General features: G+C 33.5%; 1 protein-coding gene across 3 annotated transcripts in view; it reads left to right on the forward strand.

Annotated features, from left to right (window-relative positions):
* Positions 1-15,710, forward strand: part of LOC136027082 (inositol 1,4,5-trisphosphate receptor-like) — a 156,396-nt gene that overhangs the window by 126,815 nt on the left and 13,871 nt on the right. For 2 of the 3 annotated variants that reach the window (XM_065704023.1, XM_065704024.1), the window contains 4 exons: positions 180-472; positions 5,516-5,682; positions 8,641-8,807; positions 12,680-12,844. In XM_065704023.1, the coding sequence (XP_065560095.1) occupies positions 180-472; positions 5,516-5,682; positions 8,641-8,807; positions 12,680-12,844 (792 nt within the window). The remainder of the gene's footprint in view (positions 1-179; positions 473-5,515; positions 5,683-8,640; positions 8,808-12,679; positions 12,845-15,710) is intronic. The other variant, XR_010617490.1, reaches the window with a different exon arrangement.

Raw genomic sequence — 15,710 nt, forward strand, 5'->3', positions numbered from 1 at the left:
AATTTGGGTAGATGAGGTCATTGTTGTTATTCACCTAGTTGTCAATAAGGGTTCAGCTAGCACGTAGTCGGATAAGGATTTGTTATTATCTCTTACGTATTACATCTTGGGAAGTTACTGTTAGTCGTACAAGGGATGCTTGAATGTACCCTGATTAATTGTCATTTTGTTTTCTCTAGTTATGACGTAAAACTATTAAGCAGTAAATCTGTAACTGGTATTCATGAGAAGTTTGCTGATACACTTAGTTTCGTTGAGAGTTACTTGCTAGAATTATCAAGTGACATGTGGACATTTGACGAAAATGGTCGCAACATTCTCACATTTGAAGTGGTGAAACTGGCTCGCGAACTTGTTTATTTCGGATTCTATGGCTTCAAGGATCTTCTTCGCTTGACAAGAATACTACTTGCTATTCTTGATGGAACAAACACGAGTGAACACCTTGCGGCGGCTCTCGAAGAATTAAAAAGTATGTTTCTTTTTTTGTGTTTGCGTGTTTATTATGGTAAGGTTTGCTCCTATGGTTGCCAGAAGGATCATTAAGATTCCTTTTTTTTTTATGAGACGTGTCTGTCCGTATATTATTCGGATTTCATTAAGCTTTCAGTAGAAAACCACAGTGGAAAGCTGAGTTTTCTGTCTCTTTATATTCACTGTATATTCACTGGAGGAAAAAGAATCTGGACAAAAAAAAATGTATTTGATATACCCAAAACTCGTACAAAATAAGCTGCAGAGGCTGGTAAATCCACTCTAGGATACCCGTTATAGTACATATTTCCTCTAATGGAACAGCAATGAGCCGAATACACGAAGATAGCTCTTAGAGTATTGCTATTTATATGCCCTTGAAGAATCTTTTATCATATTTGTGTTTATTCAGAAAAAGCCTACGTCTAGAGGGAAAATATTTGAGAAGGATAGTGGTTTTATTATTCCCGAAATTTAAAGGTTTCCCCAAATTACCGAAAAGGGATTTGGGCTCTCCGAAATGTAATCAATTATTTATTGTAATTTTCAGCATTCAGTAGACAATTGCAGTTTTTAAGTTGTGTTCAATTATAGTTATTGAAACTTGTTACATTAGTTATTTGTTTATTATGCATCAGACTCAATAAGACTCGCTGTAATTTGTTGTTTTCTAAATAAAAATCTCTTAGTGGTAATAATATATCAGGATAAACTAAATTTATCCTTTTAGAACTGTTCGTAAAAGGTGATATTGAACTCTAATATTTTTAACCCTAATAGTTTTTTTTCCATTTCAACTACATTTTTCGGTAAAATAGGAACAACATAGGCGAATTGAGAGGGAAAGTTAGACCTCTAGAATCTGAACATTCTTTCATTTTTCAAATTAAAATTAATTTTGCCGTGCAAACAGAGTGCAATAGAGGTTAAGAATTGAGATAAGTGATCTCAATTAATTAAACTAACATGCTGTCGGTGTCAAGCGGAAATTACGCATCGGCTTTTCTGTTAGAACTGCTTTAGTCGAGATATTTTTGTTCTTCCCGCGGGATCCGCAACAAAAAGTTGTGTATCTAATGTTAAGGTTTCAGTCGTGTATACTATCAGTCGTATAATATGAAAAGGGAGATGCGTGGTTTCCGTTCGACAACGAGATGTATCGAAATTAGGGAGAAACTTTCTTGTCTTTAAATGTACGAAAAAAGACAGGACACTTCAGTATACAAAAAAGTAATTTTCCTTGTTATTCGAAATGGGTGCTTCAACTTTCCTATATGTCCTTTTCAGCTATGATGATTCTACTGTTGCAGTTTTAGTTTCAATCCCACGCCTCTTTTCAGTCTGTCTTTGGAAATCACCATGAATTCGTTTTATCTATAAACTTTTACCATCAAGTTTAATCGAAATCGTAGTTTACCATTCCTGTATTTAGTGAAAATCAAACAGTCAAACATTTACTCAAACAGTCTTGAGTCAGACTTGGGTCAAACAGACCCAATACATGCTCGAAAGTTTTCAATCGCACTTAGAGACGCAATTAGAAACCAACATCCTTATAAAAAGTAGCCTAAACTCCTGCTCTGGTTCTAATCTGGTTCTACAAATGGGAATTATCTTCTCACTAGATACTTTTTTTAAAGGTGTTTTTAAATTTTTGGTTTATTTATTTATTAATACATCAAACGGTAAGTAATAATGCTTGTTGCTAATAACACTGTTTATGAACAGTGGTTGATTTTTTACCAGGATACAGCTATTCCTCCAACCATGATTTAAAATTTTTAATGTTTCTTTGGAAACACTGTGGCTTCATGTGACATGGCCAGGAGATTTTCTAACAAATTTGAATATTTTTGTATCCTTTTCAACTATTCCTGCTGAAATAATCAATGATACACATAATAATAACACCCAAATTAATAGGGATGGCAAACTAGCTTATCTTATTTATTTTATATATTTTAGAGGTACTTGTATGATTTACCCTCTACCTAATATTCTTCTAGTATTTTCTTTGACGCTCAATCCTAATGAATATGCCAAAGTAAGAAAAAACATAATATTTTAGAAACAAATTTGGGGTATAGGTTTGCACATTAGGGTGTGTGGGGATAAATTATAGCGGGTCTGCATGCCTAATGTGTTAGGTACAATTATTCTACATTCTATGTAGTGAGAATTGTTTAACAACTTCATGCTGTCCAAATTTTTTATTGTTATTGCTCTAGAATTAGTTGACAAATATCTTTATTAAATTTATTGTTCCTTTTTTATAAGTTATTGTTCCGCCCATCCTGTTTAATATGGTATTCTTTTTCTTGTATATTGTTTTGGTAATTTGTGCGCTTGCATATTCTTTTAAGGGCACAATTTTTTTTTATCTCTGGCAACCCTACTATGTTGGCTCCCGGTCTCAAATATTTTTGAAGAAAAAAAATATTTCATATACTTTTAACTACTGGTATATCCTTTTCTTTCTTTTTTCCCAGAATGTAGAAATGTTTTTGTAAATTTTTTTTCTTTTTTTTAAATGTTATATTATTCCCAGTATATAGACATTAGCCAAAACCTTTCTTAGTCTTGCAAAGAAAAAGAAAATATAGAAATATTTAACAGCAGTTAAAAACTTTCAATTGGGACATTAAAGGAAGTGTAAAATTTGCCTTGAATATTTCGGCTTCTCATCAGGTAACCTTTATCAGTGGACTAAGATATAAAATGCAAATAAAACTCGTAAGAAAGTAATATAACAACTCGACATTTAAAGAAAAGCCAAAAAAATCACATTCAAAAGTTTGTAATTGTCTGGCGAAAGGACTAAACACTCATCTTGACGATGAACCTTTTTTTTTTTTTTTTTCAGGGGTCATCGTATCGACCAAGTGGTCCTAGAATGTCGCAAGAGGGCTCATTCTAACGGAAATGAAAAGTTCTAGTGCCCTTTTTAAGTGACCAAAAAAATTGGAGGGCATCTAGGCCCCCTCCCACGCTCATTTTTTTTCCAAAGTCAACGGATCAAAATTTTGAGATAGCCATTTTGTCGAGCATAGTCAGATGAGTCGCACACTCATCTTGACGATACCCCACTCTGTAAGAAATGGTGGGCCTATCAAAATAAATAGTCTCTGCCTTTATGAAATCCTAACAAAGTGAAAATAATCATTTATATAGAAATCTTGCACACAACCTTAGTCAATACCTAGGTTCTCGTTACTTTCCATGTATCGATAGAAAGTTAATGTTGCCTAATATATTTTTAATTTTTTTCCTTTTACAAAGAATAATACATGTATATCAATTGATAATTTGCACTCTCTAATTCGCGCAAGGCGAGGCTGGAGATAAGGGTGGGGAGGGGTATTTATCTCTAGTTTTAAAATGTGGATTTCTAATATAATTAATAGTTCTCTGACTGCCTGTTTTAGGAAATTCTATCAGATTCTATCAGAATCTTTATAGAATTTTTTTTCCGGAAAAATTACACGAAAAAAGTTTGACTTAAATTAGCGTTAGCTAAATCTCGGTGTTAATAAAATCTCATTGTAAATGGGGCGCTAAATTTAACCTCTAGATCAGGTATTCAAAAATTGTTGCTGTTAGGAGTAGGTCTAAATTTAACTATAATCTTTGGTTCACACAGATGTGGTTATTTATGGTACTTGGTATTTACCAAGTGGCATTCAGCGATTGCGATTTCTGTCTGTCTGTCCCGGTTTTGCTAGTTTGAGCACTTCCAGATAAGCTAGGACGATGAAAGTTGGCGGGCTTATCAGGGACTGGCCCAGATTAAATTAGAAATAGTCGCATCCCCGATTCGACGATCTGGGGGGAGTGGAAGGACGGTTGATTCGGAAAAATTGGAAAAAATGAGGTGTTTTTAACTTACGAATGGGTTATCGGATCTTAATGAAATTTAATATTTAGAAGGACCTCGTGTCTCAGAGCTCTTATTTTAAATCCCGACCGAATCCGGTCACATTGGGGGGGGGGAGCTGGAAATATTGGAAAACGCTTAGAATGAAGAGATCGGAATGAAACTTGGTAGAAAGAATAAGCACAATTCTTAGATTCGTGATTGACACAACTGGACCAGATCTGCTCTCTTTAGGTGATCGGGGGGGGGGTCCATCGCTATAGCGAGTTCGGTGCTTCTGGACATGCTTGGACGATGAAAATTGGTAGACGTGTCAGGGACCTGCATAATTTTACTTGATAACAGTCGTTTTCCCCGATTTTACAATCTGGGAGCTGAAGGCAATTGGCTCTTCCGACCTCGTCACAAGTGCCATATGAGCTCTTGGCTCTTTTTTTTTTCTTTTTTTTTTACTTAAAACTGGTCGCGGATGCAGAAAAGTCGCAAAATGTTTACACAAAAACGGTTCATTGTAGCCGTTGAATCACGAAAAATATTACGAGGTATTTAGATAGCATACCCATAAGAATAGGCTAAATTAAGCTCTGAAAAGCCAAGAAAAATACTCAAAAGGGCTAGCCCGTACCAACATAGACTAACTGTGCCCAATTGATAGTAAGTAATCCTTATCTTCTATGTTCGTATCCCTGGAAATGTCCTCCCAGGCCTTGAGGATTAAAATGACATGGCCCTCATGTTCCTTGTCATATACTAATAAACGGCTTCTGATAAGCTTGATTAGTTTCTCAATTATTTGCGTTTTATAATTCTAAAAAGATTTTAATTCAAAATAACGAACGCGTTTTTCATCGACTTTTTCATCTTGTTTTTTCGACGACATTAAAAATTCTTTAACACAGCTTTCGAACCGTTATGACGCATAAGCCTGCTGCAAAAACGGAATGAAATTTTTCGGGTCCCATAAAAACGGCCATTTTTGTATGAAAATGCTTCAGTCTTAATTTACAGCAAAAAGCTAGCAAAACCGTAGTTGAACTACTGCGATCTCTGTTATTTTTTCTGTTTTGTTGCCAGTTTCACTCAGAAAAGATATCTGAGCTCTCTGTTCAGCTTATTTTAAAACATATTAACGTATAGATTTTGACTAAGACCTTTCTTCTTTTGCAGAGGATGGTCGTTTCAAAGGGTCCATTGGAGACATGAGTGTGGTGGCTTGTAATTTTGCACGTAGTACAGTTGGTATCGACACCCTGCCAAAATCTCAGCCGACCTTTTCAGCTCACGAGGATCCCATCGTTTTAGACACAAAGCTCAAGATTATGGAAATACTCGAGGTTTTTTTTTATTATATTAACTTCACTTATTAACTCTTCTTCGGATTTAAATTATAGGTTGTACAGGGTTGCATTGTACTTTAGAGTTAGTCTTTGCATTTAGCTTTTCTGCATTATTCATGCTAATGAGTTTTAAGACCACACTAAATAGACATAAAAAATGTAAAATCGCCGAGAATAAAATAAAATCCAAATGAGGAAGTATCATAAAATTGAATAAAATGCGATAAAAGAGAAAGTAAATATTTTGGCAAGGATCTTCTCCAAGCCATATTCAACATTGATGAAAGACTTAACGTTTAAGAAGGAATAAATAGTTAGAAGAAAAAAGCCATGGTGACAAGACAAATCATGCTATTGAAGCAAAAAAAAAAAAATAGCCCTGGTGACAAGATAAATCATGCTATTGAAACAAGAGAAGGTAAAAAAAAAAAGAAATTAGCCATTCAAACATTTAATTGAGCATGGTTTCTGTCTATACTATTGATGTAGCTAGTATGTTGCTCTGTTTGATTCAATTATCCTATTGGGACCTTTCTTGTACTGCGATAAAACTTTTTCACAGTTTGTTTTAATTAAATTGTCATAAGTGTGTCTTAATGTTTCCATTTAACTGGCTGAAAATGTTCTTCGTTTGATTGTATTTTCTTCGGATTTTCCTTTTTTGTCTATTATTCCTGTTGGTTGCTAGGAGTTTTCAAGCATCAGTAAATTAGCAAGAATTTTTATTACTGTTGTAAGCTCGTAGTAAATTTGTTCGTTTTTTTTTTTTTTTTTTTTTTTTTTTATAGAGTAAGGCATTATATTTGCTGACAAATGTTTTAAACAGTGTTTGGATTAAAACTAAAAGAAAGAAAAGAAATTTTAAATTAGAAAATAAAAGGATTTTTCCTTAAGGTATGAAATGTTGAAAAGCTTTTACTCGCAATCTTACAGAATCCCCTACTGACAAAAGTCTATTTTGTGCAGAAAATCCTTATGTTTTTAACAATCATTGAAGGTTAATATTCTTGTCATTCTTTTACAAGGCGTTATAGATAATTGATTTGAAATTCCTTCGATTATAGTGTTTTTCCAGTTTGTGTCTGTAGTTACTACAATTGAGTCCGACTAGCCGGAAGATCAATTTATCATCACCGTGTTACCCATGATTCTTGATTTATTAGCCGATTTGCCCATAAATCGTTGAAGACAGAAAAAAAAGCAAATTTTCCAGATAATTTATAACTGAAATTGGCCAAAGCGTTTTGAAATTTATAAGTAATACGAAAGCCTTTGGTAATTGATTGCCAATGAAATGATACCACAATTACAGTTTCCCTTCTTCCCTCCCGTCAGTACAGAACCTGAGGCAGAATATTACTATGAGCCTTATGCCGAGATTCTAAAAAGTCACTTGTCATCACTTGGCCTCACTTGTCATTGAGAACATCCCAAATAGGGCTGCTAAGTCAATTTGTTGCTACATAAAAGAACAAGTTTACTGTTAAAGTCTCCGTGTAATGTGGCAACATTGACTGGCTTCTGCATGTACGTCCACTCACCTGTTCATATGAAACTCTCATGTAAATAGGTTCTGAGACCACACTGACTAATCATGAAAATCTCATGATATAACTGCACACCTTCTGGCTTTGAGTTTGAACCTCTATGGGCTGCACAATATGTGAAATTTGCCTCGATATTTAGGGGCCAGAACATATTTTTTGGGGAATTGGGATTCTTAAAAACTGAAACTTAGCAAAACCGCATTTTTGATTCAAACTATCTTGATGTTCTCGCTTCTAACCGTTTTTGTCAATAGGTTCGTGAAGAGGGGACATCCTTTACTCCAGTGTATGATAATTTATACCTCCCTGAACTTTATATCTTATCAGGTATGAAAAAGGTGGGAGAGAGGGCTCCAGCCTTTGCTTTTACCCCCTTCATTTTTTTTCCATAATTTAGCAGTTTTCCGAATAATTTCCTACCCTTTTCGTTTTTTTTTATTTTTGCTTGCTCTGAATAATAGTCTTTTCCTCGAAGATTTGTTATTTCCAACCAATTTGTCACGAGTAGTTTTTATAGTCCCCAGAGCTTTATTCGTAAGCATTTAATGTATGCTGTTATCCACCGTTATTGCTCTAATGCAGGATTCATATGTCCATTGAAATCAAATCAAAGTGATGTCTCTTGAAATTTAGCAGAACGTATTGGTAATTGGCGTTGTGTTGCCTAGACACTCGTTTACTATTGTCAACAAAAATCTGTGAATCTGTTATCTTTAGGTTATCTTAGGTATTTTTAGGTTCCGGGAAGATAAAGAGAAAATCTTATTATATCAGAAGTAAAAACTTTTCGAGGGAGGGGGCCTAAACTATTATAATTTTTTAATCTGTCTTGTTTCAAAAGAAAAAAATTAAGAAGCTTTTGTTTGTTACTTCTTTATTTTGGCCAAGACCAACCTTTACTTAGAACCTATATAAGTATAAAAATAAAAAATAAAACAGATTCAAATATTCAACGTTATTTACTACTAATAAATATCCAAACAGTTTTTTGAACAGGGACTGACTGTTTTAAATGCTAAATATAGATTTGAAGTAATCTCGTGTGCTGGAAGTCAACGTTGTCAAAATACCAATATAGACTATTCCTCAAATGTTACATTTTTGTGTTACTCGTACGTAGAATCAGTAAAAGTAGTTAAATATTAATGTTTATATTAAGAATATGTTTCTTTGAGTATCAAAATAATTGAGTATCAAAATAAACCCAAATTCATTGTGGTTTAAAATTGTTGTTTTGTCCATCCTGTATGATTTTTTATTTTTATGCATTTTTCTTTTTTTTTCAATTTTGGAACTTAATGCCCTACTTTCTAGTCTTTGCTTTTTTCGTAGCTTTGTGCATGTTTTTCTCTACTTAGTTCCCTAATTTGTTTGGCTTTGATTTATTTTATTTTGGTCTCCTTTTTAGTTTGTTATGAATGTCCGTCTTGATTATTCTATTAGTTGCTTGCTCAGTATATTCCGTAAAGATTTTGGTCGGATCGATGGTGATAGAGATGCCGCTATTGCTGATTTCCAAAACCATTTTGATATTCAATCAATCGAAGAAAGGGTTGGGAATATTTTTAACTATAGGTAGGTATATATTTTTGAAGTACTTTGTATTGATTTAATACGTATGTTATATTATATTTTCTTACTTACTTTCTTTTTAAGCGGCACAAAAACACGCGTTCCTTCATTCCATTGTAATTTTGATTTATCTTCTAACCAAAGATTGCGTTGTGCATCATTTTCGTTTGTAATTCGGCGTGATTCTTGCTATCATTCGTCTTCTAATCGCAGATTTCGTTGTATTCATTTTCCTTTTCGTTTTCATGTGTGATTCGTTATGATGCTCGTTGTCGTCATTTTTCTAGCCAAAGATTTCGTTGTGCTTCATTTTCGTTCATCATTACCTCAGCCATTTCTTTCCACCCCTTTTTCCTTACCCTTTTGGGGGAATTTGTCATCTTGTAGAATTTAGCATGCGTCGTTTATATCAAAAATGTTACGATCACCCCTAGGGAAAATTATGGAAACTGCACTTGAAATAAATATTACATCATTGCGAAAAATATTTTGCAAAAATGAAGGCTCGTCGGAATGAAAGATCGTTTTTCAGGTCAGAAAATGCTAATGTGCCAATTCTCAAAAAAAAAAAAAAGAGAAAAAAAGGAGCTGTTTGTGTGAAAAAATACACACAGAAATACAAACACAATTACCAAACAGTTCGTGGTAATGAATTGTAAGTAAGGAGTGATCCGGCTCAATAGTACCCGAAGCTCTAAAAAACGGAATTTGATGCCAATAGATACATCAAAAGAATTGGATTTTTATGCTGACTTCAAATATATAAGTGTCATCAAGTTTAGTCTTACCCATCAAGAGTTACGAGCCTGAGAATATTTGCCATATTTTGAAAAAAGGGGAAACACTCCCTAAAAGTTATAGAATCTTAATGAAAGCCACACCATTAGAGTCAGTGTATCAGAGAACCCTACTGTAGAGGTTTCAAGCTCCCATCTGCAAACATGTGGAATTTTGTGAAAAAAAATTGCCAGAAGAAAGATCATGGATTCGTGTTTGTTTGCTTTTTTTCCAAAAATGATCGTATCGACCCAGTGGTCCTAAAATATCGCGAGAGGGCTCACTCGAACAGAAATTGAAAGTTTTAGTGCCCTTTTAAGTGACAAAAAAATTGGAGCGCAACTAGGACCTCTTCCAAGCTCATTTTTTCCCAAAGTCACCCGATCAAAATTTTAAGATCACCATTTTGTTCATTATTTTCGAAAAATCTAATAAATATGTCTTTGAGGACGACTTAATCCCCCACAGTCCTCAGGGGAAGGGCTGCAAGTTATGAACTTTGCCCATTGTTTACTATAGTATTGGCTATTGGGAAGTATGCAGACGTTTTCAGAGAGGATTTTTTCTGATGAGTGGGGGGGGGGGGGGGTCAGGGGAAGAAGGTTACTTGGGAGGATCTTTCCATTGATGAATTTTTCATAGGGGAAGGGAATTTTCCATGAAGGGGGTGCTGGATTTTCTAGCATTGATTTAAACATGATCTGAAATTAAATGCAAAAAGAAACACGTTTTTCAACTGAAAGTAAGGAGCAACATTAAAACTTAAAATAACCAGAAATTATTACGTATATGTAAGGGTTTGCCCCCTTGTCAATGCCTCGCTCTTTGCATTAAAGTTTTTTCTTTTAGTACTTTCAAAAGAGCTATTTGTTTTAATTACTCTTTGTGATTCAGGGGTTGTTTTAAAGAATTGGAACAAAATTCGAACTTTAGCGTAAAGAGCGAGGTATTGACGAAGGGGAGAACCCCCTCATATACGCAATAGTTTCTGTTCGTTTTAAGTTTTAATGTTGCTCCTTACTTTCATTTGGAAATTTCTTCTTTTTTTTTTTTTTTTTAATTGCCCACTTAAAGAGAGTAGAGTAGATATTATTGAATATCAGAAACTGTTCTTTAAAGTAATTTTATAGAATATATTGTTATAGGTATATTTTGCGAAAAACCCTTAAAATAAGTTGCAATATTAGATATATTAGAATAAAAGAATTGTTTTTTAGAGTTTAAATCACCAATCTTTCGAACCAACCATGACGAAAATATTGTTATAGATTTAATACACTATTAATGAGATAATAGTTGGGAGATTGCTGTACTATACCCGATTAGACAATATGCAAGGTATATTGTAAAATATATCATATTCCATAAAGAATCTGTTAGATAAAAGGTAATGGTAAGTGGGAGGAAGATTTTATTGATTTCCAAAATTCTATTCATACTTAATCAATCGGTGGACGAGTTGGAAATATTTTGACTATAGGTAGGTATTCTTTATTTTTGATTCCTGTGATTATTTTCGTAAACACTGCTTCTGTCTGGGAATAGAATGAAAGTTAAAAGGCTAAATTTAATTTATTTAGTTTGAATTTAGCCAAATTAAAATTTATTTGTTTAATATATATTTAATTTCATTTTTACAATAGATTATTAGATAAAAGTAGTGTCGTGGAAGGTTTTGTTAAACTTTTCTTTCTTTCTTTTTTCTGTGCATTTAAGAAGCGCAAAATAGTTTATATCAAACGGGAGAATGATTAAGAGAGATAGTAGTGGATGGCAGGTGGGGAATGGGATTTAAATAAAAAATCACTCGTGGTGAAAGTATGCTTTTTATAAAGCTAGTAACCTCGTAAGCCTAGCCAATATACCTTCTCATGCTAAACAGAAAAATAAAATTGGATGTTTTTTTTTGTTTTTTTTTTGTTTTTCATCCTTAAGAATATTTCGGCTTTATATTTAAGAGCCGTCCTCAGTAAACTGCGTTATAATTAAAATAAAACTTACAATAAAATGTGATCTTTAATTGAAAGTTTAAAAAAGTACCATAGTTATTACTTCAACAAAGTTTAATCACGACTGAAAATGAAATCATACGAAAAGAGGCAATTCATTCCTGTATGAATTATGAATATGTTTTTAATGCTATTCTTGCTTTTGAGCAGCTAACCTAAATGTTTTTTTTTTTTTTGCAACAAGTTCATCCGTATTGGCTATGTGTTTTTAATATAATTTTCTAAGTCGTTTGGTGTATTTGGAAGAATTTTGGTGTACACGAAGAGTTTTGATGTTCAAAGATCTGAAACTTGCATAAATCTGTCCGAAGTCTTTAGTTTAGCAAAATAAGTTGTATCATGAAATATTTTCCTAACAGTAAGATTTTCCAAGTCCAAAACGATAAAACTACAAAAAAATCAAACATTTATAGGACCAAACAAACAAACATTTATTCCCCCCCCCCCAAAAAAAAAGGTCGATGGAAAATATCTGAAAGCATTTCAAATGACAAAAAAAAAAAATAAAGATCAGTATTTGACCCTTCCGGGAAACACTAAACGCTAATCATTTGTAGGTGATTTGCGCACTATCGTCAAAACTACAAATGAGTCTTTTGTCGATTGTGCTCCCGGTCGTATTTCTGGGTTTTACAATTGACGGTCATCAATGGCGTCGTTTGGGAGGGGGAGCAGGTGGGAGTTGCCTCCTCCCAATAACTCGGAGAAGAAATTATTGCATAGCCCATGTCCCTTGACTCTTCGGATGTAGAACCCTATGGCCCCCTCCACCCAATAAAAATTGTGGAGCTACGACCCTGGCGGTTGTTCAGTGAATGTACAATTAGAACAATTAAAAATAATATCTACCATAAAATCTGTAATTGCTAATTTGCGGGATTGCAAACAAGCTTAAAGCTCAAACCAGACTTGATTGCAGTAGTTATTTAAACTTATTGTGTTAAGACTTATAATCCTCTATTGTTGTGCTCTTTGACATTTTAGTACCCTGCCAATCGCTGTTTTTTAGTTTATGTGGCTTCTACCAGTAAATTACGCATCAAAACTGACCTGAGTCTGTTGTAATAAGTTCAATATCTTACGTTTCAGCGGAGAATACGCTGCTCTGGACCTTGATGGACAAGGTGGGAAATTGTTTCTTCGTGTTCTTCTTGGACTGTACTTGCATGACTCCACATCCTCGGTAACTGGATCCTTGCGCCTACTCAATCTACACTTCAGTCAACGACAAAAAGTTATCGAGTCTTTCATATGGTACAAATCAATGATTATGTTTTGTTATTGTATATTTTAGAGGCTTTCAAGCTTTTAAGGTAAACGCCCATATCAAGCCTGGATGACAAGGTGCATGAGCGCCACAAAAAGGGACTTTGATGTGGAGGCCCACCAAAGCCTAGTCGATTTAGGGAGGAGGCCTAACATCGACTAGTTAACATGTAGTATATACTACCGGAAGAAATGTGTGTATATTTAAATGGTATACATTTCAGATTAGGTTTGAAATTGAGAAAAAAAAAGTTTTGGAACTGTATTTCTGTCATATCTGGTTCAAAGGGCAATAGTTTGGGGACTTTGGCATGAATTGAAGTATTTGTTGCTAGGTTTTTCAATCCTAGGAGATTATGAATATCTTATGCGGTTTCCCAACTAAATTTTTTGGGGAGAGTGAATATTTTTCTGTGCGACTGGGAGGGGACTTCAGCTGAAAAGATTCAAAAAGAAATTGGAATTTCAAAAGAATTTTATATGAAGCTGTATAAAGTCATATATAGTCGTATTTCTCATGTAAAGTCATATAAGTTTTTTTTATTAAATTTCTGTTTGTAAGGAATAGCTATTGGACGAAAGATTCGACGTTTCATTTGTTTTTTCTTGGGTCTGGCTTTAAATTACTTTTGATCATTCCAGAGGCTTTGGATGTGTGTATGGTTATGCTAACAGTTAAAAGAAAATATATTATTTTGATTCAAAGCTTTATTAAAATAGAACGCGGCCATTTCGGCAAAACATTAATGTTTTTTTTTTGTCAAGTTTTAGTCTCAAGTCCCTTATTTACGGCATTATTCTTGCTAACAATGAAAGCACGGACGAAAACTGTTATAATCTAATTTTTTAATTGTTAAACAGACCAGAAAAAAAAACTAAAAAAGTATTCAGAAACTTTTGAAAAAAAATATTGAAAAGGGTTAAAACCTTTTTAAGAAATAAGTTGGGCAGTTTTCTTTCAAAAAAGGAAAGTCTGTTTTTTTTTTTCTGGGTATGTTTTTACTCCCTATAAAGGCTGCATCCAGGATTTTTCCTCGGGGGATGGGGGTCATATTGAAAAACGGTTTTAATATTTTAAAACAAGATTGGACAAAAACAAATAAAGAAAACTATAAATAATAAAAATGCCGAACTTTTGGAATATTCCAAGTTTGAAAAAATCGAATTTTTTATAATTTATAGTTTTCCTTTTGTTTTTGTCTACTTTCTTATTTTAAAATATTACGCCTGTTTTTCCATGTTTTCATTTGTATAATTTTGTAAGTGGAAAAGCAGTGTGGTCAAACTAATTATTCTCAGAAATTATTTATTTTATGTGCCCAATCAGTACTACATCCTTTAATAATCTAGATTAGAATTAAACTAACAATATGACTTAGCGTCCCTTCGGTTTAAAACGGAGCAAACCATATTTTCGTTTCAGTAAACCATTACTTTCGATTGATTTTTGATAATTTTAGGATAGGATTATTATGTTTTTCTACGTTTTTAGGTTTTTCAACATTTCGTTTTTGGGTTTTTATTTTTTTTTGCATTCCTCTTTGTTTGTTTTTTTTGTCTTTTTAATCTCGAGTTTTTTTGTTTTTTTTCAAGTTCTATGCATGTCGATAATGTGCTTAAAATTTTTTTTAAACGATATTGCCAAAAGGGAAAACGTTTTATACCTAAATTAAGAACAACTTTAGCTTGCAAAATTCCTTACAAAAACCTTTCTGTCAGCCAGTAAATGACGTGTTTGTAAAATAAACTTTCAGTTCTTTTCCATGTATTATTTATATTCATAGTAAATAAATTGGTAAATATTCTTAATACGGTAATAAAAAATCTCTCCCCTCCGTGAAACCTGAAAAATGGGATTATTTTACTATCTTCGTGTATTTTCAGGGCCCTTTCAACGTTTTGTTTTTGTCAAAAAAATGCAAAGTTAATTTAAAAACTATATTTGTTCGATGGATAAACCTGAATATCAGCTATCGAATGGTAACATCATTCTCATCCAGCTTTGAAACATCCAAATCATATGACCTACTACAGAAAAATGACTTCTGCAATAACTTATACAAGAACATAAAAGTTACATATCGGAATTCTAAGTAACCCCTAGTAAACATTATGGATTTACTGGCCTCTGTTTTTAGTATGAACCTGATCACTCTTAAATTTGTAACTCCATAGCTAAAAAAGGTGCTTTTTCTTAAACCTATTCTAATTTTTAAAGTCGAAATTTAAACCCAATCTTATTTAAAACTAGACTTACGTTGCCTGAGCAACGTGAAGTGTTGCGGCAACCTTTGTCCGGCTTTGCCGAATAAAGTGTTGCGAGAGCAACACTTTGGTTTTGTTTCTTTGCTATCGGTTAAACGCTGAAGTTGTCAGCCTATCCAAGCTTTTAAAACGTTATGGTCAAAGAAGAACGCGATCAGTATTCACAAGATCAAAGGCTATTCCTCAGCGTTGAAAAAACAACAATAACAAAAGAATATCGAAAGAAGGGACTAAATTGACTTTGCAGCCAGTTGAACTTTATTCTTTTCGATCAGACATCGTGACGGATGAAAGCCTAGAACAATATGTTATATAATCCAGTTGGTATAATAAAGCTATCTGTAACTTTTCAGGATCAAAATATCATAGATGACACTCTATTAATTATTACGAAACCGCCTCGTTGTTTTACGTTATCGTTTGTACCCGTTGCATAAACACTGAATTCTAGGTTACAGTGAGTATGGGTAAACTAGCAAAAATTACAAACCCCTCTCCACTGAAGATGATTGTATCCTAACAGACGATTATTGCTTACAAGTCCCCTACATATCTTACCACTGGAACCAGCTCGGTCTTACCATCAAAT

The sequence above is a fragment of the Artemia franciscana genome, chromosome 5 (assembly GCF_032884065.1).
Source record: "Artemia franciscana chromosome 5, ASM3288406v1, whole genome shotgun sequence".
NCBI lineage: Eukaryota > Metazoa > Arthropoda > Branchiopoda > Anostraca > Artemiidae > Artemia > Artemia franciscana.